Source organism: Dermochelys coriacea, chromosome 7 (genome assembly GCF_009764565.3).
Source record: "Dermochelys coriacea isolate rDerCor1 chromosome 7, rDerCor1.pri.v4, whole genome shotgun sequence".
Taxonomy (NCBI): Eukaryota; Metazoa; Chordata; order Testudines; family Dermochelyidae; genus Dermochelys; species Dermochelys coriacea.
The window spans coordinates 122372967-122395156 of NC_050074.1; the positions used below are offsets into that span (position 1 = coordinate 122372967).

Here is a 22190-nt window from a genome sequence, read left to right on the forward strand (position 1 = left end):
GGAAGAGTGAGGGGGTAGGAAAGAGAAGGGAGCTTATGCCAAATCATTGTATTTAATGATGGGGAGTCACTAACTGCCCCATTTCGACAGGAAAGCCATACAGAGGGTAGCGGTTTCTACCAGTTATAAAACATCAGCATTTAAATAACTAGATCCAAAATCATCCACACGTTAAAAGTCCGTTGTATAGTGGGGCAAGATGGAAAGCTCCTGTAAATGTTTACTTCCTAGACTTTGTTCTTGCCACCTTAGTTTGGTCCTGGACAGTTCAGCTGGCGGCTGGGTACTCTCAGGAAACTCACTAGTTATGGACACAGACAGCTCATTACTGTGGATCTCCACCTCCAGCACCAGATACATAGAGTCTGCAACAGGATTTGAGTCTCTCTGCTCTGGCAGTTAGCTCTCGGCAAGAGAGCTCTTGGACTCAACGTACTCCAGTGCCGCTACTTTCACAGCCTGGATGGTTTCCGACGTGCCGCATTTCTTCTCGTAATCCAGGTAGCGCTTGAAGAAAAACTTCATCCTCTTTGCTGCCAGGCTCAGGTGAATTACCCGCTCGAAAATATCCCTGCAAGAATCAAAAACCTATTCAGAACATGGATCAGCACTGGACCCGCAAGCCTGATATCCTGCCTCTGAACAACGGGCAGGACAGGTCATACTTCAGTGGAAGGCAAAGGAAACACAGTACATACACTCAGCCTGCTGTAGAATGAAAGGTCAGATCCCTGCAAATCAGCGGGCTTCATAACCCCCTTTCTCTTTGCTTGCAGGGTTACTGGTCAAATTATACAGCTGTTTCTCTAAAATCCAGCCACAGTATTCAACTGAGCTCGGGGAATGATCCGGATTGGCTACACACTGTGGAAAGCAGAAGTTCCTTTCGCTAGCTCCAAGCTCATGCCAGTGAGCAGCCCTTCTTCCACCCTGGGTAGACTTGGCAGAATTCAATTTTTATTTTTTTTAATAATTTCGACCGATAATATTGATGATTGTTTAAGCATTTTTTTTCCTATTTTTATGAATCTAAATTTTTAGAGTTGTGCATAATTATGGGATTTAAGCGTTTTTAAAAATATTTTATCAAATTTAAACGTTCACCGTCGTGGGTAATTATGGGGGAATCAGACGAGGGGTGGGGTCAGACAGTAATTATTTAATGACAGTAGATGTTGAGATTCAAAAAGATAAAGCTTTATAACCGTTAAAAACACAAATTGTCAACATCATGTCAAAATATATGAAGTAATTAGCCTTAAATGAAACTCTAATAAGTTCTCAAGCAGCATTTTCCTTACTTTGTCTATCTGGAAATTTTGATCATCCTCCATGGAAATATTTTTTCATTGGTTTGAGCGTGTGTGATGAAGTTGACATTTCTCAATATTTACCAGTAAAAATCTAATCCCTCAAAAGCTAACTAAGGGACGATGTAAAATGGAAGGGCTGATCAGCTTTCGCTATCACTTTGCATACAAAGGAGCATTCTCACATCTTTGCTGAGTGACGACCCCGCCAGGGGGCTGAGAGATGAATATGCTCTTCTGTGAGTGACACGGTATCTGGGGCAGAAAGAGCGGTAGCATTAAATAAAGAGATTAACTAGGCTTTTGCTCCTCAGCCAATGGTGGCCTCTTGCTCTCAGCCTCGTAGACATACAGGATCAGTTACTAGTGAAGTGATCCAAGCAGGGAATAAAAAGAGGCCAAGAGACATCCAGAAGTACTTCCCCACATGCTGTGTAGATCTTGCTGGGGTCCTGGAGATTTAGATCAGATTCTCTAGTTTCTGGACTCTGCATTGCTGTGAAAGTGCCGTCCAAGCCTGCTCATTGGGCCCCTGAAGGTTTCCCTCCTTTCCAACGAGGATGAGCCCAGACCCCTTTGCCTTCCCCACGTAACACAGATTCACTGTTGCTCTGGGATCCTCAATACTGCCCAGTACTGAAGGGTATTCACATTCCCTGCAGAGGGTGTTTTAAGCCTTGCGCACGCGCGCACACACGCACACACACACACACACACACACACACACACACACACACACCCCCGCGTCGCAAGCACTCACCGTACTTCCTTCTGGCTGCCGTGTTTGATCATCATGTCTATGTAGATGGACCAGATGTCCGTGCGTTTTGGGTAGCTGCTGAGTGTGCTCTCAAAAATGGCCTTGGCATGTTCGGGGTCCCCAAAGTGGAACTCCAGCTGAGCAAACTTGGAAATCACATCCACATCTATAATGAGAAGACACCCCTTAGGGCATTACACACACCAGCAGGGGTGCCTGCACCTCTCCATCCCCTCCTCCCACCCCCAAACACATGCAGACAACTGCCAAATATCCAAGCAAGAGGCTGGCACAGCTCCAAGGACAATGCTATCTGCAGCCAATCCTTTAATCTTTGCTCAGAAAGAGGTTTTGGTGGGATGGAGATCTGCATCCCCAGTCTCAACTGCAGCTCACTTCCCATCTCAGCATTTTATTCAGCTCTCTCCTGGAGGGGATGTCTTGGACGTAGATTTCTCAGGTTTCACCCCTCCAGGGCTCCCTGGAACCATGACTCATATCCCAGCAGAGCCTACTCACAGCCCTGCCCCTTTCAGAAGCAGAACACACATGCAGAGCAGTTGACTTTGAGTGGGGGTTTTCAGACCTTAAAAAACAAGGTCCTCTCTGCTCTGTGCAAGCAGATCCCATGGCTTAGTGTGTTCCAGGAGGGTTGGCTTTGTCATCCTGGCCAAAAGTCTCTCCTCCCCATCACTCCTGGGCATCAGGAGATTTCAGACCTGTTTGCTTCTTCCCATCTGTTAGCATGGTAGAATACCAAAGGTCAACCAAGCCACCTGAGAAGCGGGAACCCAATGAATGGGAAGGATGACACAGGTCATGGAGCGGGAGAGGAGCAAGCCTTGGGGCACTTACGTTCTTTATCTGGCAGGCCCTTCAGGGCACGTTCCAGAAGCCTGTGTGTAGCCTCCACCTGGCCCCGTTTCAGGAGGAAGGTGGCGTATTTCAACCACATTGATTTCTCCTGGCGGAAACGCTTCAGCATTGTGTTGTACAGGTCATCAGCTTGCTGGAAAGATACCAGTGTGGGACGGAGAGGTCAGTCTAACATGGAGTTGCATCACACAGCCTCATACTAGAGCCTTGCACTTCTGGAGAGCTTTCCAGCCATGAACTTTAAGGCCTGGCCTACACTTAAAACTTGGATCGACACAGCCACATCAGGCAGGGGTGTGAAAAATCCACCCCTCCCCCCCCCCCCCCCCGAGTGCCACAGCTACATCACCCTAACCCCCAGTGTAGACGCAACTACGTCAGCAGAAGAATGCTTCTGTCGACATAGCTACCGTTGCTCGCTTGCTTCGTGCTCTTTCACTAATGGAAAACCCCCTTACATTGCTGCAGGCTGCATTACACTTCCGGGTTATGCCGGCATAGCTCTGCTGTGTGTAGTCTCCAACACATCTTACAGAGATGAGTGAGTATCATTAGCTCTGCCCTTTTTAGAACATAGATGGGGAAACTGGAGTTCAGAGCAGTGGAGCAGCTTCCCCCAGTTCGTACAGCAACTCACTGCCAAGCTAAGAACAGAGCCCAGGTCTCCCAACTCCCAGGCCTGTGCCTGGCCCAGCTGACCATGCTACCTCCCTACAAGGGTGGATTTTCACTCTCTCTGTGGCTTCTGACCACATAGGAAATAGTACCCCTGGAGCAGAGTTAACACACTGGGCCCTTCACCTTTGCACGCTGGGAATGAGATGCAGGTTTAGCGCTTAAGTGACAGTGAGTTTGGTGTTTCCCCTCTGGGTCTGTAGGGTCAGCTTGGCATGCCTATATATCACTGATAGGCCAGGCCAAGCCAAGCCCAGGATCAGAACTGCAGGAGCAGTTGCAAGGTCAGGACTGGGATTCATTGGCACAGCTGTGGGGGAAACTTGCCTAGCACCTGCATTATGTCCAGCTCTAATCAGCGTGACTGATCCCTCACCCTTTCAGGAGCACCAAATTCAGAGGCCTGGAGGAAATCAAATCTTGGTAACAGACAGATCATCCTATTATGCACCACAGGGAACAGATTAACAGGCAGATGCTATGTGGAGAAGACCCATGTAAGAAATAAACTGATGGCAAATTCCCTTGCTGCTCCCAACTGCACCATAACTCTCCAGATGGCCCAAAGACAGATGCACCAAACTGGGGAGCAAATGCTGGGTTCGGCCAGGCACTTTCTAAGGAAAAAAAAGCTCATCTCCTGCCCTGGTGGTGAGCAGCAAGGATTCTGCTCCTCAACACATCACAGGTCCAGGAACCCACCTGGTATTTCTCAGAGCTGGCATAGATGTCAGCCAGGTGCTGGAAGACTTTCAGGGGCTCGTTGTATTGAACAGCCCTCTCAAAGACCTTCATCAGTGTCTCTTCCGTGCCATACATGTTCTCTAGGTTCAGCAGAGCTACCCACACGTTCAGCTTCTCCTGCTCCTCCCTGAAAGCACAACGGGACATGAACTTTGTCAGAGGAACTCAAAACCCTTTACAAACATTAGCTGAACCCCAGCACACCGGTAAAAGGTTGGCTAAGGGATTGCATCACTGCACCACACAAATGCGGCCCCCTCTGGGGTGGAGTGTGGTAGTTGTTTTATGGTGCACAGTAATACCACACTGTGAGAAAGGAAGAATTGTGCAGCCAACTGAAACTGCGTGGAGGGTATCAAGGAGGCAGAATGTATTTACTCATGTTGAAGTAAGCCACCAGGACCAAGGATAACAGCCCTCACTCTCATGAAAAGAGCCAGAAAAGAGCATTGGGTCTCATCTAGAAGAGAACCACAGCACCATGCTGGGGCACTGGCTCGGTATGGATTGAGAAGGAAGACTGGCACCTATGGAATCATCAATTCCTCTTGCTGCAGCACCCACTTGTTCCCTTACGTCTCCCCTTCTAGCCATGCCCAGGCTGGGTCCTGCTTAGCTTTTGATCTACCTGGATCACAGCATACGATGGGCTGGCTGCTGACCAATGTAGTATCGCTGCAGCAGTTCAGCCTGGGTCCTCCCTCGAATAAGGCAAGCTGAGAATTGCAGCCCTTGAGTACTGTGGGGCTGCTGGAGCAGCACTTTCTATTCCTCACCCAGGCTGCAGGCGTCCCTACATTTCTAGAGGCAGATTAGATGCCCGTGCCAAATAATGGCAACAATGGCACGTGTACATCAAGCTGCTGCCCTCCCATGCAGGGGGGAAGTGTTTTACCTGAAGGAAATGGTTTTGAGGGCCCTTTCCGCCACCGCCCTGGCCTTCTCCAGCTCCGTGGCTTGAAGGTGGAAGGCCATGTACTGCAGCCACAGGATGGAACTGCTGGGATTGCTCAGCACCAGGCGGTCAAAGTCGTCTGCCGTCTGGGGCTGCCGACTGGGGTCCATCAGGGCGGCTTCGATCTTGGAGAGCTCCTTCTCCACCCTCTGCTTCTCCTGCTCCTGCTCCTTCTTCGTCTGCTTCTTCCTCTGAAGCAGGCAAGGAAAGGGTGAGAACCTGAGGCCGTGTCATTTGGAATACTTCAGGCACCATCTAGCACCACGAGGGAATGACGGATGGAAGATGGTCCGACACTAGGGCATCCTGGGGGGAGTCTATTCAACAGACTGGGCCAATTTTTTTAGAGAGGGAAACGAAGCCAAGGGAGTTTTGGAACCCACCGGAGGCTGTGTCTCAGAAGAGCAGAGTCACAAGGGGGAAGGGATATTCGTTTCCCTTAATAAAGCACCTCTGACTGCAGAGTTTACACTTTAACTCCACTTGCAAGTGATTTCATCCTAAATTTTTTTCCACAGCATAAGCCCAGTGGTTGCTGGTGACCAGTGCAATTGCCACAGCGTAGATGTCTGCTCTGGAGAGGCCAGGGACTGGAAGGACAGAGGCGTTACAGGTCAAGACTGAGGTGCATTGGCAGATCATCAGGGGATGGGTGTGGCTCAGGACTGGAAGGGCAGGTTTTGAGGTGCATGGGTAGGGCTGCAAGAAGAAAACTCAGCTTGCACAGCACCTGCCCGTGCTCTCTCTCAAAGATTGTCACCTGCCTCTGGTTACGTTTATCTACACGTTAAAAGAACGTCGTAAGATCCTATTGGTGAAGACAGTCCCTTGGGTTAACACAGCCTTTGCTGTCTGACACAAGGCTCAGCACATTACGGATACAAAGAGAGTAAGTGACAAGTCGGCAAGTTACAGCAGCTCCCACGCACGCAGTGCTGTCCAGGATACTGTACCATGGACTGTGTGTCATCCTCTTCCTCGCTGTCTGAGCTCTCCTCTTTCCGATTCGATACTGGCATCTCCAGGGCATTTAAACTCTCGTCCCAAGTGAAACCACTAGAAACCTGCAGCCTTGGAGCCTCTGCACGTTTTGTCTCCTGCTTGACAGGACAATAGAAGATATCGTTTGTTTTATATTCCAGGCTTCTGTTGGGAGTGGGTACAGCTGCTGCCTGCACCCCGCCTTGCACTAGCCTGCGCATTGTCTACCAAAGTGACACCCAAAATTCCCCACCACCACCGCCCCTGTCAGAGTGACTTAGCCATAACAAACTGGGTCTATGGAGGGATAAACAGTGAGAAAAACAGGCTCACTGAAGAATTTCAATCATCTTCTGGAGCAGTGAGAATAAATTGTTCATATTTATATAGAAACTTTCATCCTGAACTTCCTCCCCCCCTCCCCCGCCACCAATAATGTTTTATAGAGATAGCCATCACTTCATCCACTACTAGAATGCAAGCACCTCTGGGGTGGAGCATGATGGCTGTTTGACAGCACAGCAGAGTAGAACAGGAAGTAAACATACTGTCTCTAGTTGTAACTGCAGTTAGCCCCCAGATTGGATTTGGCCAGGCCACTGGAGCTAACAACCATATTCTTGTTGGAGATGACAAAATATCCAAGTGGCCAGAAAGGCGAGAGAGACTAGGAGAATCACCCACATCTCTTTTGTTTCCCTTGACGGACTCCCTTCCCAGCACTGACCAGACCAAACCTTGCTCAGATCAGACCAGACCCCCTGTCATCTTTATTACCCAGTTTACAAGTCCCTGCATCACCCCAAGGTGATAGCTTTTTGTGGGAAGAATGGAAAGTTACAGGTCTCCAGTTCTGGATTTCAGGGCTCTGGTCACAGTACACGGAGCTGCCTCCCTACAGGCCATTAGTAACCAAACTCTTAAAGAGCCACGTGCCTGCTAATTGTTGAGGCAGGTCCTTTTATGCACAGGGAGGAGGAGCCGAGAAACAGACACATCGCAATGGGTCTGAAAGCCATGTACCCTGTAGCAGCTTATTCCAGGCCCCCATCTCAGTCACCCTCTGCCAGTCACCCTGAACACCCCTTTGCTCATTCATATTCTCCTCTTCAGGGCTCTGGCTCTTCCTCTGTGTACACTCACCTTGGATTTCCTTTTATTCTCCTCATCTTCCTCCTCCTCCTCCTCCCGGCAATAGACCTCAATGCCGCTGTCATCCCCATCCATCAGGTGACTTCGCTTTTTCCCTGGCTTCACCTCCTGCAGTGAAGGTGAAGGGGAAGGGTGAGCCATTGAAAAGAGACTTTACAAGAATTCTATTTTCAAGGTCAAACACCGGCTACAGACAGAGAAAGCAGAGGCCTTGGAATAACCGTCACCGCCTTCGCCAGTCACCCAGAGACACAACGTACAACATGAGTCACAAGAGAAAAGTCATGAATGCGGCAGGCCTCAATCCACGGGGAAAATGGTCAAGTCAACTTTTATGGGCCACATTTCTGGCAGGTGCTGTGCAGAGATGCCTGCCAGAAAACTCGAGATACAAGAACATAAAGCAGGGGGCCAGTGATTTTCTTCCCCAAAATACACACACTTTGGGGGGGAGGAGCGGGGTGGCCAAGAACAGTGGTTTTCAAACTTTTTTTTCTGGTGACCCAGTTGAAGACAATTGTTGATGCCTGTGACCCAACGGAGCTGCTGCCTGCCACTTCTGGGGCACAGCGCGGTGTCAGACCAGGTAGGAACTAGCCTGCCTTAGCCGGGCAGCACCGCCGACGGAACTTTTAACGGCCCACTTGGTGGTGCAGACCAGCACCACCATGACCCAGTGCCTGACATGCCACGATCCAGTACTGGGCCACGATCCACAGTTTGAAAACCACTGGTCTAGAGGTGTGTATGCAATCCCCACCCCCAGTATGGCACTCCATCCCCCTCCAGTGGTGCATGGGCCACATATAGAGGTTGATGAGCCTGCTACATCGTTGGCTGTCAGAGGTGGATCGTTTAGCTCAGGTTGTTGAGGCACAAGCTTTAAGATCCAGAGGTCCCAGGTTCAAGACTTTTTTTTTGCAGTCAGACACCCCCATTCATACAAAGTAATGTTGCAATTCATGCAGCCTGATTTGGGGTTCTGTCTGTGGCAGAGGAGGGTTATGGACCATAGTTCTTTCTTCTATTCTGTAAAACTTCATGTTAAGTTTCCATTAAAATTAGCTGAATCTCTATCACTCACAATGTCCTGCTTTGAGGGTGAAGCAGACAGAAGCAAGGGGAATGCATTTCAGCCCCCCTGCTCAGCACAACCACCTACCCCAATGTGGGGGACAATCCCCCTGCATGCACATACCTGTTCGCCTTCCGAGACTCTTCTTTTCCGTTTTGCCTTCAGCTTCTTGAACTCCTCTCTCTTCTCCTTCCCCTCGTCTGTGTCACAGTGTGGCAGGCCCAGTGACTCAGGCAGGATGCTTGGCTTCCCAGTGTCCTCAGGGAGGAGAGAGAGCTCAACATGGCTCTCTCTATTATTTACACTGCGGCATGTTTCCAGGGGGAAGAGAACAGAAAACCAGGACTATTCCAATTGCTGTGAATGCCAGCAATTGGAAGGGACCTCCAGGGTCACTGAGTTCAGTCTCTTGCTATGGCTGGTAACCCTTGTAACAGGGGACCGTCTCCACCCCCATCCTCTTCCCTGCAGAAATCGCACGGACTCCACCGGCTGTGCTCTCAGTGACACTTTATTTCGATTCCCCTTCACCAATATAATCACAGTCTCCCATGCTCCTACCTACTTACAATATTTGCTGAGCTTTTAGCCCTCTCACCAGGACCTGAGGGGACAGAGATCTCCCTACTCCAAGGCCCCTGTCTGACTAGACCCAGCTAGCCCCGTCCTCCCTCGCTCTCTCCCTGCACTTCCTTCCTGGGCCTCCTTTACCAGCCCCGGCCTAATGAGGCCAAATGAATGTTTACCCCACACAAACAGCCTCTGCAGCCCTGGGGCCAGAGAAGTTCTGTGCCCCCTGATGATTATTGGGGTGCCCCTGCTTGCCCCCCCTTGTGCATGCCCCTTGTCACCTTTTCTTCTGCCCCTCCCCATTGTCCCCTCAATCTGCCAGTTCACTGGGGGGCCTCCCACCTACCTGAGGACCTTGGCAATGAGGAACTTCCCCTCCGGCATGTACTGCTCATACAAAGATTGTTTTGGTATGAAGAAGGGGACGACTTTGTGGAATTGGACTCGGCCCACAACTGAGCTAGACAAACTGAGAAGAAAGAGTCAAAATCACACATCTACAGCTTCACCTTAACGGCAGCTATATTACGGGGCCTGGTGCACATCACCTAACCACCATCATTACGGGCAGCCTCCAACCCTGGCGAGACAAAGGAGCAGAACGGCAGGGAGTCCAGCAGGTCAGCCTGGAGGGACATTGGCAGAGCCAGAAGGGCAAGACGGGAACAGCAGGGGATGTTGCAGGTTGAGACTGAACAACACTGGGGGCACTGTTTATAGGACGCCAGACCAGCACCTGCCTGCCATACGACCAGCTCCCTATTAGATAGTACATTTTTCACATAAACGTCACAAGCTTACAAAAAACACTCACATTCTGACTTACAGAATGAAATTCACTTGGGAAAGTGGCATTACATTGTCAGAGACGCTGCAGAATTTTGAATTCTAGGGCTATAAACACAAAACAAGCATGCACACATAGACCTGAGGTCTACACAGCCCACTGTACTTGTCTCGCCATGTGCTACTCACCTACAGAACACACCCGACTGCTTGACGGATTTGACATAGCCTCTGACCAGCTGGCCTTCCCGAACATCCTCAACACACGTAATTTCAGGATCTTCCACTTTGTTTTTGCTCTTTGGATTTGTCCTAGAAGAAAGAGGGGGAAGAAGGAAAATCCTCACTGCATCTGAATGTTTTATACTCTGCTGGGTCCTGAAAAAAATCAACCCAAACTGGAGACTGGAAAGCAGTGAACCCTTTATGGAGTGCGAAGGACCAAAAACATCCTTGATTCTCCTCCCATTTATTGAAGAAGTGCACTGTCTGCATCTTCTTCCAGCTACAGAAGGTACACAGCATGACACAGTAATCCAAGTCGCTGTACTGAGGATTTGTGGCTAACCCCTTGGCCTGTTACACTTTTGAGATAGTACCAGAAGAAAGGGCAAAGGCACTGATTGAGGCTGTATGAAAATTTGGGGTTAGTGTCCTCCTGCCCCAAAGAGGCTTTAACCCAGCCTCCCATCACTTGCATTCATGTGTCCAGCAACCCGATTTGTGGTCACAATCGGATACATTGATGCCATCATCCGTGTGTGCAATGCACGACTGGCACAAAGTGAGACATTAGACTTAAAAAGAATCAAGCTCTTCATCTGCCAATTCTTCTGAAAAGTAAAATGTCCATCTACATTTTTTGAGGTTAAATGTTTACGCTGCCAATTCCACCATGGGAAACTATTTGTTTATTTTTTTTAAAACTAGGTCTAAATAAGTTCACTGGAGGAAAGGTAAATACACAGAACACACTGCACTTTTTACCACTCTCAGGAGATCTACAGTCCAATGCAAAGGCACCTACCTGGATTGCCGGAGAGATATTTCTATTTTATTGTCTTCATTGGATAGGACACAACACCTGGAGATGTGGGAGAGGCACGAAAATGGGAAACTTTTGAGCAGATTAAATAAAGGCACACACAGAGGAAGCAGAGAAATTCTTCATACAGCAGCATTAAACGTAGAAGGTGCACTAGGAACGCAGAACTCCGAAGCACTGACAGTCTACCGCAGACCAATGAGATACAATGATTTAGGAAATCAGCTGAGAAGGTTTTGTGAAAGAAAACAACCTACGGACCTACACCATAGTATCTGAGCATCTCACAATCCAGAATGCTCACAACACCCCTGTGAGGAAGGGAAGTCACATTAGAGGTGGGGAATTCGGTCACAGACACACCATGGCCCAGATTTAGACATTTAGGAGTATAAATCCTATTGGACTGCCAATGGGATTTTTGCTCCTAAGTGCTTACATTCCTTTGGAAAATGAGACAGGCTCCTAAATCAGTTAGGCATGGCAACACAGAGCACAGCAGCACCTAAATACCTTTTAATATCTGGGTATAAGCAATTATTCCCTCTAATTTTTCTCATGTATGTGCAGAATGAATTTTGTTATGTGCACCATTATGGAGGTGATGTGTGGTGGGGGTGGGGCCGAGAGGTTTGGAGTGTGGGAGGGGGCTCAGGGCTGGGGCAGAGGGTTGTGGGGGGGAATGAAGGCTCCGGCTGGGGGTGTGGGCTCTGGGGTGGGGCCAGGGATGAGGTTGGGGGTGAGTTTGGGGTGCAGACTGCCCTGGGGCTGCAGCAGAGAGAGAGAGAGAGAGAGAGAGAGAGAGAGAGAGAGAGAGAGAGAGAGAGAGAGAGAGAGAGAGAGGACTCCTCCCAGCAGCACTTGGGCTGGGGCCGGGGTAGAGATGCCTCTCCCCACCGAAGCCCTGAGCGGCCCTTGATAAGTTTAGAGGAAACTTGGGGTGTAAGTGATTTGTCCAACGTCCTGGGAATAAAATCAGGTTTCCTAAGTCCCAAACTAGCATGTTAAGCACTGCAACACCCTTCTTTAAGAAATGGGTTCTGAAAAGGGGACCGAAGGAAGTGGGCACACAGGAAGCAAGCAGCTGCCCCAAGTAGATACAAATGTAAGATTACAACCTTCTCCCCTAGAGGAGCTGAAGAGCTATATGTCCTCTAACACGTTACAATTTGCCCTGGAAGGGGTAACACTCCAGCTGGAATGCAAGGAAAACCGCTCAGTGCTGCCGCCAAACCAAACCACTGGGGAATCTCATCATTGCTGAAGGATTTTCCCAGGCCCCCCCACTTGAGGAGGCAACAAGAGACTTCAGGAGACTAGGAGAATCTCTGACCTGACGAGCTTCCCGATGCTGAAGTTCTCTAGCGGCTGCTCAGCGTACGAATCACTCAGGTGAAAGATACTGGCTTTGCCGGTCTTTCCGAAGGGAAGTGCAATGGTGAGGCAGACGTGTGGAGTCACCTTTGTTATGGTGCCCAGGGTGACGGTTCCTTCTGCCAGCGAGTGGACTCCTGACAAGAGCACGAGGATTTCAGAGGGGTTATTTCAGGCAGACCCCACAAAAGGGTGAAGATATTCCAAGCTTGAACACTTGGGTAAGGGAGTCAAGTGGACAGAAAGGAGGTATGGCGTTACTTCCCCAGTCACCTACCATCCCCACAGTCTTTTAGCCATATGGGACCTGCATGGCTCTCTCAGTTCACAATCCCTTTTGTAATGATGATGCCATGTTCAACCATTCACCACCCTTCCTCCCAGATATGACCCTGAACCCATTATACCCAGACCCATAGTAACTGATGAACAGCTTGTGTGCCACCTGATGGAGACCAGTCAGAAACCAAGCTGCTTCAGAAGAGAGCAGAGACAAGGACCCTGCCTGACATACCTAGAAGGAGAACTGCTGCTTTAGTCTAAAGGCTTGAACCTCTATGTACCGGCTGAGTCTGAAAACCAAAACACCTTGAACTCTGGATCCAGATTCAGGGTGTTAGTTCTGCTCAGGAGAGAGAGACAAAGTTTCGCTCTGGCTTGCAGCATTCTGATCCCACAGTTTCAGTCCAGGACCATTTCTAGTTGCTGAGCTGATGGAGGAACCCTAACAGGAAGGGTGCTGCAGATAACGAGGCTTTACCATACCTGTAAGTGACAGGCAGAGGTTGGTCTCAGAGGCATCTGTGCCAGTCACTTTTGCAGACAAAGCTTGGCCATTCTTGAAGCTCTTTTCTGGATGCTTTAAGACCTGAGGGGAGAGAGACCTCCACTTATCACCAGGGACTTCAGCCACTCATTTTGATTTTAACCAAGGTAATCTCAGGACATTTCGAGATCTACACTTGGCATTATAGGTATCTTCTGTGTGTCTATTAAACCCTGATAAAGAAATGTCACTGTGATGCTAGGTAAATCTAGCAGTAAACAGCATTTCTTACCGCTCACGTTTTAGGGAAGCAGCCTGGCCCCATGGAAAAAAAACAAACACACACTGGACTGAGATTCAAGAGACTTTGGGTCTATTTCCAACTCTGCCACTGGCTTGCTGGGTGACTTGGGTAGTCATGTGCCTGTGGCTCAGTTTCCCCATCTGTAAAATGGGGATAATGATGCCAACATGCTTTGAGATCTACTGCTGAAAAGCACTATGTAAGAGCTAGGTATTATTATACTAATTATCTTGTTGCCAATATAAAAAAAAGCAACTCAAAAGAGACAGAGGTTGCACAGTGAGTTAGTCTACAAGGTGGCAGGGGTGGAAGGGAGGGGAAGGGTAAAAGGACTTGGCAAGGAATCGATTTCCAAATATTTGTATTAAGAGGCAAATAGATCTGATTCGTTCTACTAATGATCTGGCATTTGATTCGGAACCTCTGCAGTTCCCCTTTGAAAAGAAAAACAACTAATGATGTTCACAATCTAACGTTTCTCTAAAAATAACCAAGTCAACAATACTCATTATGGAGTAGCTATCCAGGCTGAAAGAAGAAGAGCAGCCCCAGCCCCAGCTCCAGCCATGACACACCATCAGGAAGCAAAGAGGAACCAAAAGGTTGGAGGCTGCTTGAGACACTTTTGTGTTTGGGTGTTCACAGCCTCGTGTGTGCAAAACCTTTGTGCATTTGATTCTCTGTTGAGGACTAACCTTGGGGTTAAGGGAAAGCAGCAGCTGGGGAACTCTTCCTCGAATCTCAGGGGTGATCTCCACCTCCAGCCAAGTCTTGATGGTGTTATACTGAGAGGGAACCAACCAGCCATAGAAGAGAATGTTAGACTTACAAGAAGCTTCATGGATTCATTGGAGAGAGAAAATTCACAGATCAAGTCCAGAAGGGCCCAATTATGATCATGTAGCCGGATCTCCTGCATAACACAAGCCAGAAAACTTCCCCCAGCATTTCCGGCCCTGATTCCAATCGCTTATTGATTAGGATTCAGAGACAGGAGAGGTGCTTCTTTGTGCTCTCAGAGGAGAGGACGAGTCTCCCCAAAGAGGGGAAACAGCATTTGGAATTCTCTGCAGACAGAGATATTAACAGAATCCACCTTACCAGAGGGGTCTTTTGGGTGGGAGGGAATCATGAATTGGCCCCAATGATATCTTGCTGCTATGGGGTCTACTGCTACACTGCAGTGATTCTCACACAAAGGCTCAGGTGTTCCAGCATCTGGCATATTTGGAATTGGGGGGGGGGGGTTCCCCCAAAAGGACCTTTTGCTGGAGCACGGGGCGGGGCAGCAGCAGGGGGAACACTGCACTGGGGACAAACAGGCTGTGATGCCAGCCCATCTCCTTAAGCTCTGGAGTTGTTCTGCTCCTTCCTATTTTCTTCTGTTGTCAAAGACTAGGGCTGGATTTTGGATGCACCAATCAGCATTTTACTGGAACGTCTGAATTTTTCAGACTACGGGCTAGAACCAGGCCCGATGTTTTGACAGTTGGTCCTTTCCCAGCATTTATTTTGGAAGCCTCCGAATCTCACCTTCTTCACAAAGCAGGTCACTGTCTGCCCAGCTTTGTAGGGCCTGAGCCGTTCACTGGGATTGTCTCCTTCGGGGCTCAGAGCTGTGTCACCATCCCCCTTCAGATCACTGTTCAGAAAGGAAAGAGACAGGAGCAGATGGAAAAAAATTACAGTCCCAGGGTGCCAGCTCCAAGCAATGCATGCATGCATTGTGAATCCAGGAGACTGTTTACGATGATGAAATATCCCCTGGGCAGCATCCCTGTAAAGTTCATCCCCACTCTCTTTCCCCCCAGCTTTCTTCCCCTTATTCTGCACAGTGCAGGAACTCCCACAATTTAAAGCAAGTCTCCCCAATGCAGAGAGAACCACTAGGGTGTGGTTTGACCCATGTACCATGCTAAGCATGGTAGGCAGCTCAAGGGTGTGTTAGTGGAACAGTAGGAGCTTTAACCTGTAGTGGCCAGAACAGAGCTGGAAAGAAGAAAGGAGCGATATGCTTATGTGTCCTGTTGCCTCGCGGATTCCTGGCTCCTGGCCTCTGGCCTGTTCCTCGTATCCTCTGTAGGCTGGAGGGCAAGGGACCCTCTGCAGAGCAGAGCTCTGTGGCACACAGGAGTTGTGGATCCCAAATGCTGCCACCCTTCTCCCTTTCCCAGAGGAACACCACTTCCCCAGCAACAGCTGACAGGGTGGAATTTGGCACTTGGTACTTTCCATCTTCACGGCACTTTACAAACATTAACCCAGGTGGGCAGGAGGCTAGTACAGAATCTGCGGCTCTTACCTGGGTCGAATGCTGAGCTCTGGAATGGACTGAGTGAAGTGTGGATGGGTGATGGGCAAATACCTGCAACAGAGGAAACCATTCAATTCCTTCCGTCTCCCAGCACACTGCAACGAGGCTTTCCCGGCCCATTACCCGCACAGCACAAAGCCAAGCACTCTTAAAACTAACAGCTTCCCAGTTCTGGTGCTCAGCCCTTGCCTCACTCCCACCCACTCCAAAATAAGACACTGCTAGGGCACCATCCCCAGTGCTGGCTCTGTAACAGAGCCACTGCCAGACCAGTCCTGGCAGCAAACCCTGGGCAGATTAGCTCTGCCTCCCAAAGCAGAGTAATCCTCTTTCTCTGCCTACATTTGAGGAGCCTCCTTCCTTGCACTGGGATGCTGAAACGCGATCATCTGTGAGATGACCAACTGCATTAGGCACTCAGAGTGGGGTTTTTGGATAAACCTAAGGGAATAACGTGCCAAAATTCCATTGAACTTAGACTGGAGTTGGAAGTTTCGTTACCTCTGAAGTCAGGCCCTCAACTTTCACTCAGGACTAGCTCCTGCTCCATTGGAAGTCAACGGGAGCTTTGACTAAGGCAGACCCCAGACTCCTCTCTATTTGTGATCTAAGACAGGGACAGAATGCCGATCTGCAGTGATGCAAGTATAATGTGCTAGCCCACCACAGTAGCGAACCCCACCCCTGCAAGCCGGGACATGGAACATGACAGGGGAAGATTCCCTTAGGGCCTCATCACCTCCAGCAGGCATAGCTGGAATACAAAATGCCTGGATGATACAGAGGAAGAGACCTGGTTAATCTGAACTAAATTACTACTCCACTGCCAGCTTCCCCTGGAAGTGACACAGAAGCTCTTTTTCTACCTGTGAGTCTTCACATCTCGGCCTCCAATGACCCGGGCTGTCACCTTCTGCCCAGCTTTCAGCCTGGATGTTGGAAAGGTGCCTATGGGGACTTCATCCAAGATCTGGGACGTGTGGATGGAGCCCGTTAGCTTATCATCAATGGCAACTGTCACGTAGGTAGGTCTGACGGACTTCACAGTTCCCTTGACCATGTCTCCTAAGCACAGGGAGTGTTTCACTGCAGCCAAGCCCTCCTCTACTGTCTCCGACTCTTTCTGGGACCTTATAAAAGTCCTTTTCTTTGCTGGGCCTTGCACTGCTAACAGGACGCCATGGTCACCCGTCACCACGGTTTTTAAGGTTACAGAGACAGCCTGTCCAACCTTCAGCTTCTCAGAGTCAAAACGGAACGTGTCATTGAAGTGAGAGGCCACAGGAATGGCAGTCAGCTGACCTGTCTCCACCAACGAGGCAATGGCAGACTCTTCTGCTACATGCTGCACGACAGCAGGGTGCTGGGAGTTTTCCATTAACTGTCAAACAGAGACTGGTGGTGACTTATCAGCAGGAACTTTGGATTCCAAGCTAAGACATTCTTGCCGCTTCTCCCCGCCCACCGCCACTTGTGTGAAACATTTCCCACCTGAGCATTATTTAAAATCCATTAACCAGGTAAATGCATACCTGGCACAGGGACAGAAACATACGAGACCTAATAAGAGAACACAAGCCAGACGTACCCGTTTGGCTTTTGGGTGCAACAGCTCTTCTCGAAGGGAGACATGAACCGCGGATTTGAGGGCATCAACATGAAGAACCAAGACTCTTGCTTTTTGACCAGCGACCAAGCACTTGTCTATAAAAACAAGAAGATTAACTGCTGATAGCCCAAAAGGATTTCTACCAGTCTTGACCCTGGTGTGTGACAAAGCCGAGGGCAACACACTCAAGGGCAATCTGAGCTCCTAATGCTACCATGCTAATAGTAAAACTGTTTCACAGTCCAGAGGACCCATTCACAATATGGTTACTAATAGCAGCCAGATGTGCGGTTAGCTCATATATAAAAAAAGGATCGATCCATACTTTTTCTCCATGCCACTAATGTAGGGGGAGTGTTATCCTTTCACTGGGAAAAAAACAAAAACCACAGCCAACCTTACAGCTTACCTAGCTTGTACATAGAACTTTTCATCAGGAGATTTCAAAGTCCTTTACAAAGGAGGTCAGTACCATTACCCCCATTTTAGAGAGGGGGAAACTGAGGCACAGAGCAGGGAAATGACCCGTCCAAAGTCACCCAGCAGGCCAGTGGCATAACTGGGAATAGCACTCAGGTCTCTCAAATCCCAGGCCACCACTCCTTCCACTAGGCCACACTGGCTGGTGTATGTCTGGTTATCATTATTTCGAATTTGAACAAAATAAATACCCAGATTAAAAGGTTGTAACCAAACACAAATGGGTCTTTTAAAAGGCAACAAATGCAGGCTTGAGTAAAATTTGTTAATACTTGCATGGAAACTTTGTATATGGTGTGTGTATGTATGTACACACGCTCATGGGTGTGCGCGCGCGCATGCATGCACGCGCGCGCGCACACACACACACACACACACACACACACACACACACACACACACACACACACTTCATGTATCTTAGTAATGATAAAACCAAGATAAAAACAGTTCTGAATGCCTAGGATAATTTTCAGTTCTGCTTAAAAAAAATGACACTTTTCTGGGCTATTATTTGAACTAAAATGTATTTGAAATTGCAGTTTTGCTTAATAAAGTTGCTTGAATCAAGAGAAAAATTATGCAGCAACTGAGCATGCTCCAGCTCCTAGAGGAGGAAGGGAAAAAACTAAAAACTGTTTATTAATACTTTATCCTTCTATAGCACCTTTTATCTGAGGATCTCAAAACACTAATTAAGCCTCACAGAAACCCTGTGAGGTAGGGGACCATTTTACTGATAGAGACAACAGAGTCACAGACAGGGTTAATCAACTTGCCCCAAACCATGCTCTGGATCAGCGGCAGAGCTAGAAACAGAAACTCAGGAGCCCATGCCTGCACTATCCCATTCTCACTAATAAGTAAACACTCCTCACTGTTTCATCAGCAATTTATTTCATTCCAGAAAAAGCAGTTTGAGAGCATTGTGTAATCTACCCAGTGATGATGAAACACAAAGAAATAAGACCATAAAAGAAATTCACAACCTCCAACATGATAGCGAGTGGCTGTTACAGTCAGCCCAGCAACACAGCTGCCGTTGAAGAATGCTGAGCCATCCCCCTGCACTTCCTGAACGACCAGCTCAAGTTTCTGCCCAGGTATCAATCCACAGAGGTTTTGGGCCACCTTGGAATGATCTAAACCGACAGAATGGGAAAAGGTAGAGAGTTCATTTTATTTCCACTCGATCTTTTGCAAAAGCAAAGAAGCAGGATTCACATTTGCTTAATATGAGTTTTTATGCCCCTCTTTAAAAAAAAGGAGATAGAATCAGATAGTTTAGACCCCCCAACACACAAAGAAATAGTATTAAAACTTAATCCCAATAGAATCACTTACGAAAAGCTAAAAATTCAAAACCACACTGCCGATCACTAGAGATATTTACTGTCCCTGGGCTGTTAACCTATGATTAAATGAGGCCTTTCTGGAGGGATAGCATATAACTTTAATGCAGCCCAATTCAGGTCTTTTCCAATTTTCATCTAATTCCCTCTTTGTGCATTTCCAGTCTATTATAGTCTCTAAGGGAAATCTGTATTTCCTAAGGTGCCTATCACCTTGGTATCTAAGCATTAGTACATTTAGTGCCTCTTTTCTAAACAATTCAGTTCTATACCCTCTTGAATGTTCCTGCTTTTGGTATGTGCGTCTGTATGCAGTAAGGCATCTACGTACAGGTGACCAGGATTCTCAGGGCATTCAGGTCTGGGAGGTAGGGGGCTGGTACGCACACAGGTACTGCATAGCAACCTTTCAGAGATACAGAAGTACTTTCCATGTCTACTTGGCTGGGGGCCAGCCAGCAAATACTTTTCCCCAGCAGATGAACAAGCTGGCTCACCACAAACCCCTCCCCTCTGTTCGGTAGATTTCACCTTTTTTTTTTTTTTTTAAAATGTGATTTTCCTTACTGTACCCTTGACCACAGTATCCAAGTACTGATCGGATAAATCAGATCTGCATGGAAAGGTCCAGTGACCTCAGAGGATTCTGCTCTTCACCTGCCTCCCAGGAACTAGAAGGCACCAAGTTTTGTCCCATTGTATCTCCCTGGCTCTTTCTATTCTATTTCAACATAAGGCTAATGACATCATTGCTCTTAAGCCTCTGTTCTTAACCACTCAGGGCCTCAACCTGCTCCCACTGAAATCAATAGCAAAACTCCCACAAACTTACAATGGGAGCACAGCCTGGCTCTTGGTTTGCTAGTTGTCCCTACTCCTGACAAGAGTTCCAGAAAGTGTTGTTCCTGTTTGTAGCCTTTCAAGGCCTGGACTCATTCTATAAACCCTCCTCTCTTAACAAACCTGGCTCACAAGTTAAGCCATTTCTTGCTTTGAGCCTTCTCTTGCATGGAAGGCAAAGGGGTAGTTTATGCCTTGAATTATTTCTCTAGTGCTAAGTGTCATGGCTTGATCACTGTTCCCAAACTTACTTCTTCTGCTCATAATGCCCCTGACCTCCTTCAGTTCCTCAAAGCACTGGCTCAGTAAGGAGAAGCTCTCAGCGACGGGGTCTTCCGAGCCAACCTCAGACAGCTTCAGACACAAGAGGATACGCTGCTTCTCCTCGTCCATGCTTATCACGTTGGCAACCACCGTCTGTCCCACCACAAAATGGTCTTTGGTGTCCGTCACAAACTTGTCACTCATGGCCTGTTTGGAAAAAGAGGTCAGCAGAGGTAGATGCTTAGCAAATCCATTAAACTATAGCACCTTTCATGTGAGTGCTTTGGAGTATTTTTACAAACATCAGTTAAGCTTCAACCTCTCTCTCATGTTGGCAAGTATTATCCCCATCTGAGAGATGGGGAACAGGCACAGAGAGGTTAAGTGACTGGCACAAGGTCACAGAGCAGATCAGTGGCAGGCCTGGGAACAGAACTGAGGAGTCTCAATTCTCAATCTCCTCCATGAGGGGCCAGCTACCCCACTGTAGCAGTGTTGCTTTTTGCAGTGCAGTCCCCGATATGCCAGCAGACAGGTGGTGGGGGAGATGTGGCGTGATTAGGAAAGAAGGCTCTTTTCAGATCTTGTAGAATCCCCATTTGCCTTCATGCTCTTTCCTGCCCCTTCCCTCCCCACAAGCCCTCCCATACCATGGAGACACCTAAAACTCTATAAATACAACCCTAGCCTAAGTTTTTACTCCTAGTGGGCTGGGCAGTGTGAGTGCAGGAGACCTGCAGTCTATCTACCTTCCAGCCCTGCTTAGAGCCACATTTCTTGGGCCTGCAAACATGGTGCTTTAAGAGGGAAAGTCACACCCAGCTTACCGCTTTGGGGGCCAGTCCAGCTAGACCAAATGGGAACTCCACAAACACTCCATAGGACATAATGTTCCTCACATAACCAGCCAGCTGCATCCCAGGTTGGATTTCAGAGAAGCTCCTCACCACTTGCTCCTCTTGTACAGCAGAGATCACTGCAGGCTTTCTGCACAGGGTCTGAACAACTAGTCAAAGAACAGGGCCTTCTAATCAGGGGAAGAGGAAACAAGCTCAGGAGCCTACTATCACCAGGGGGTCTCACCAGAGCCATTGCACGTTGTACAACACAGGATCTTAAAACAACAGCGATCCAATTACCACCTTGCTTTCCCTCCATCGATAATTTTAGCAGCCAATATCTCACAAATTGCGACAGTTGGAGATTTGGAAGCTGGAATTCCGTGATTACAATCCATACAATTAATTGGTTTTCAGTGCTAGTTGTTTACTAAAGTCATGTCACAACTGACACTTATGCATGCAACCTGGGGAGGCAAACAAATCAGTAATCAGAATGTTGTGATTTTAAAGTCTGATACCTCACGATCTATTAGGGCTAGAAACATGTCCTATCTCTGATGGGATTCCCAGCAGCGTACAAGATTCAATTCAAGGGTGGGTGGTTCGCAAGATACCAGCCCTTCAAACCAACCTTTGTTCCTGAGGATGGAACCAGCCCCACACCTTAAACTAGTGTAATTTCTCTTCCTTGTGTACAGTCTAGATTTGAAATAGATTGTTCCAACAAGGTTTGGGTTTTATGGCCTGAGCCTTCATGAATGAAAAGTCAAAGGATACAATGTGTCCTCCCTTGTCACTTAGGCACATAACCCTGTGGAGGATGTCACCCTCTTGGAGCCAATGGTACAGGAGTTTACAGTTAACCACATGGTCAGACAGGTGCATCATGGGAAGGTGGGCGGAAACATTGTCCGACAAGATGGAAACCTCCAGGCCATTATCTTTCTTCTTCAGGACTTTCACATCAACCATCTGAACAGAGAACAGGAGACACGTAACGGGAGACTGTAAACAGCTCTGAGGTCTCTCCAGCTATGCACAAGGAACTGTCTCGTTCCAATAGCAGAGAACCTCAGAAGCATCTGACACATTTATTATAAAGCAATCTCAACAAAT

At 48.3% G+C, this 22190-nt stretch overlaps 1 protein-coding gene across 4 annotated transcripts in view; it reads right to left on the minus strand.

Annotated features, from left to right (window-relative positions):
• Positions 1–38: 38 nt before the first annotated feature.
• PDCD11 (programmed cell death 11) overlaps positions 39–22190 on the minus strand; it is a 45122-nt gene continuing 22970 nt past the window's right edge. For 2 of the 4 annotated variants that reach the window (XM_038410501.1, XM_043519875.1), the window contains 22 exons: positions 21852–22046; positions 21060–21230; positions 20220–20439; positions 18766–18918; positions 17276–17391; positions 16554–17068; positions 15676–15738; positions 14907–15015; positions 14069–14158; positions 13069–13171; positions 12263–12440; positions 10912–10968; positions 10074–10196; positions 9445–9567; positions 8652–8832; positions 7445–7561; positions 6274–6417; positions 5261–5511; positions 4324–4492; positions 2926–3079; positions 2071–2236; positions 39–571 (listed from right to left, as the gene is read on the minus strand). In XM_038410501.1, coding sequence (XP_038266429.1) covers positions 400–571; positions 2071–2236; positions 2926–3079; positions 4324–4492; positions 5261–5511; positions 6274–6417; positions 7445–7561; positions 8652–8832; positions 9445–9567; positions 10074–10196; positions 10912–10968; positions 12263–12440; positions 13069–13171; positions 14069–14158; positions 14907–15015; positions 15676–15738; positions 16554–17068; positions 17276–17391; positions 18766–18918; positions 20220–20439; positions 21060–21230; positions 21852–22046 — 3570 coding nt within the window. In that variant the 3' untranslated portion in view covers positions 39–399. Of the gene's footprint in view, positions 572–2070; positions 2237–2925; positions 3080–4323; positions 4493–5260; positions 5512–6273; positions 6421–7444; positions 7562–8651; positions 8833–9444; positions 9568–10073; positions 10197–10911; positions 10969–12262; positions 12441–13068; positions 13172–14068; positions 14159–14906; positions 15016–15675; positions 15739–16553; positions 17069–17275; positions 17392–18765; positions 18919–20219; positions 20440–21059; positions 21231–21851; positions 22047–22190 lie in introns of all 4 variants that reach the window. The other 2 variants (XM_043519874.1, XM_038410500.1) reach the window with 1 other exon arrangement.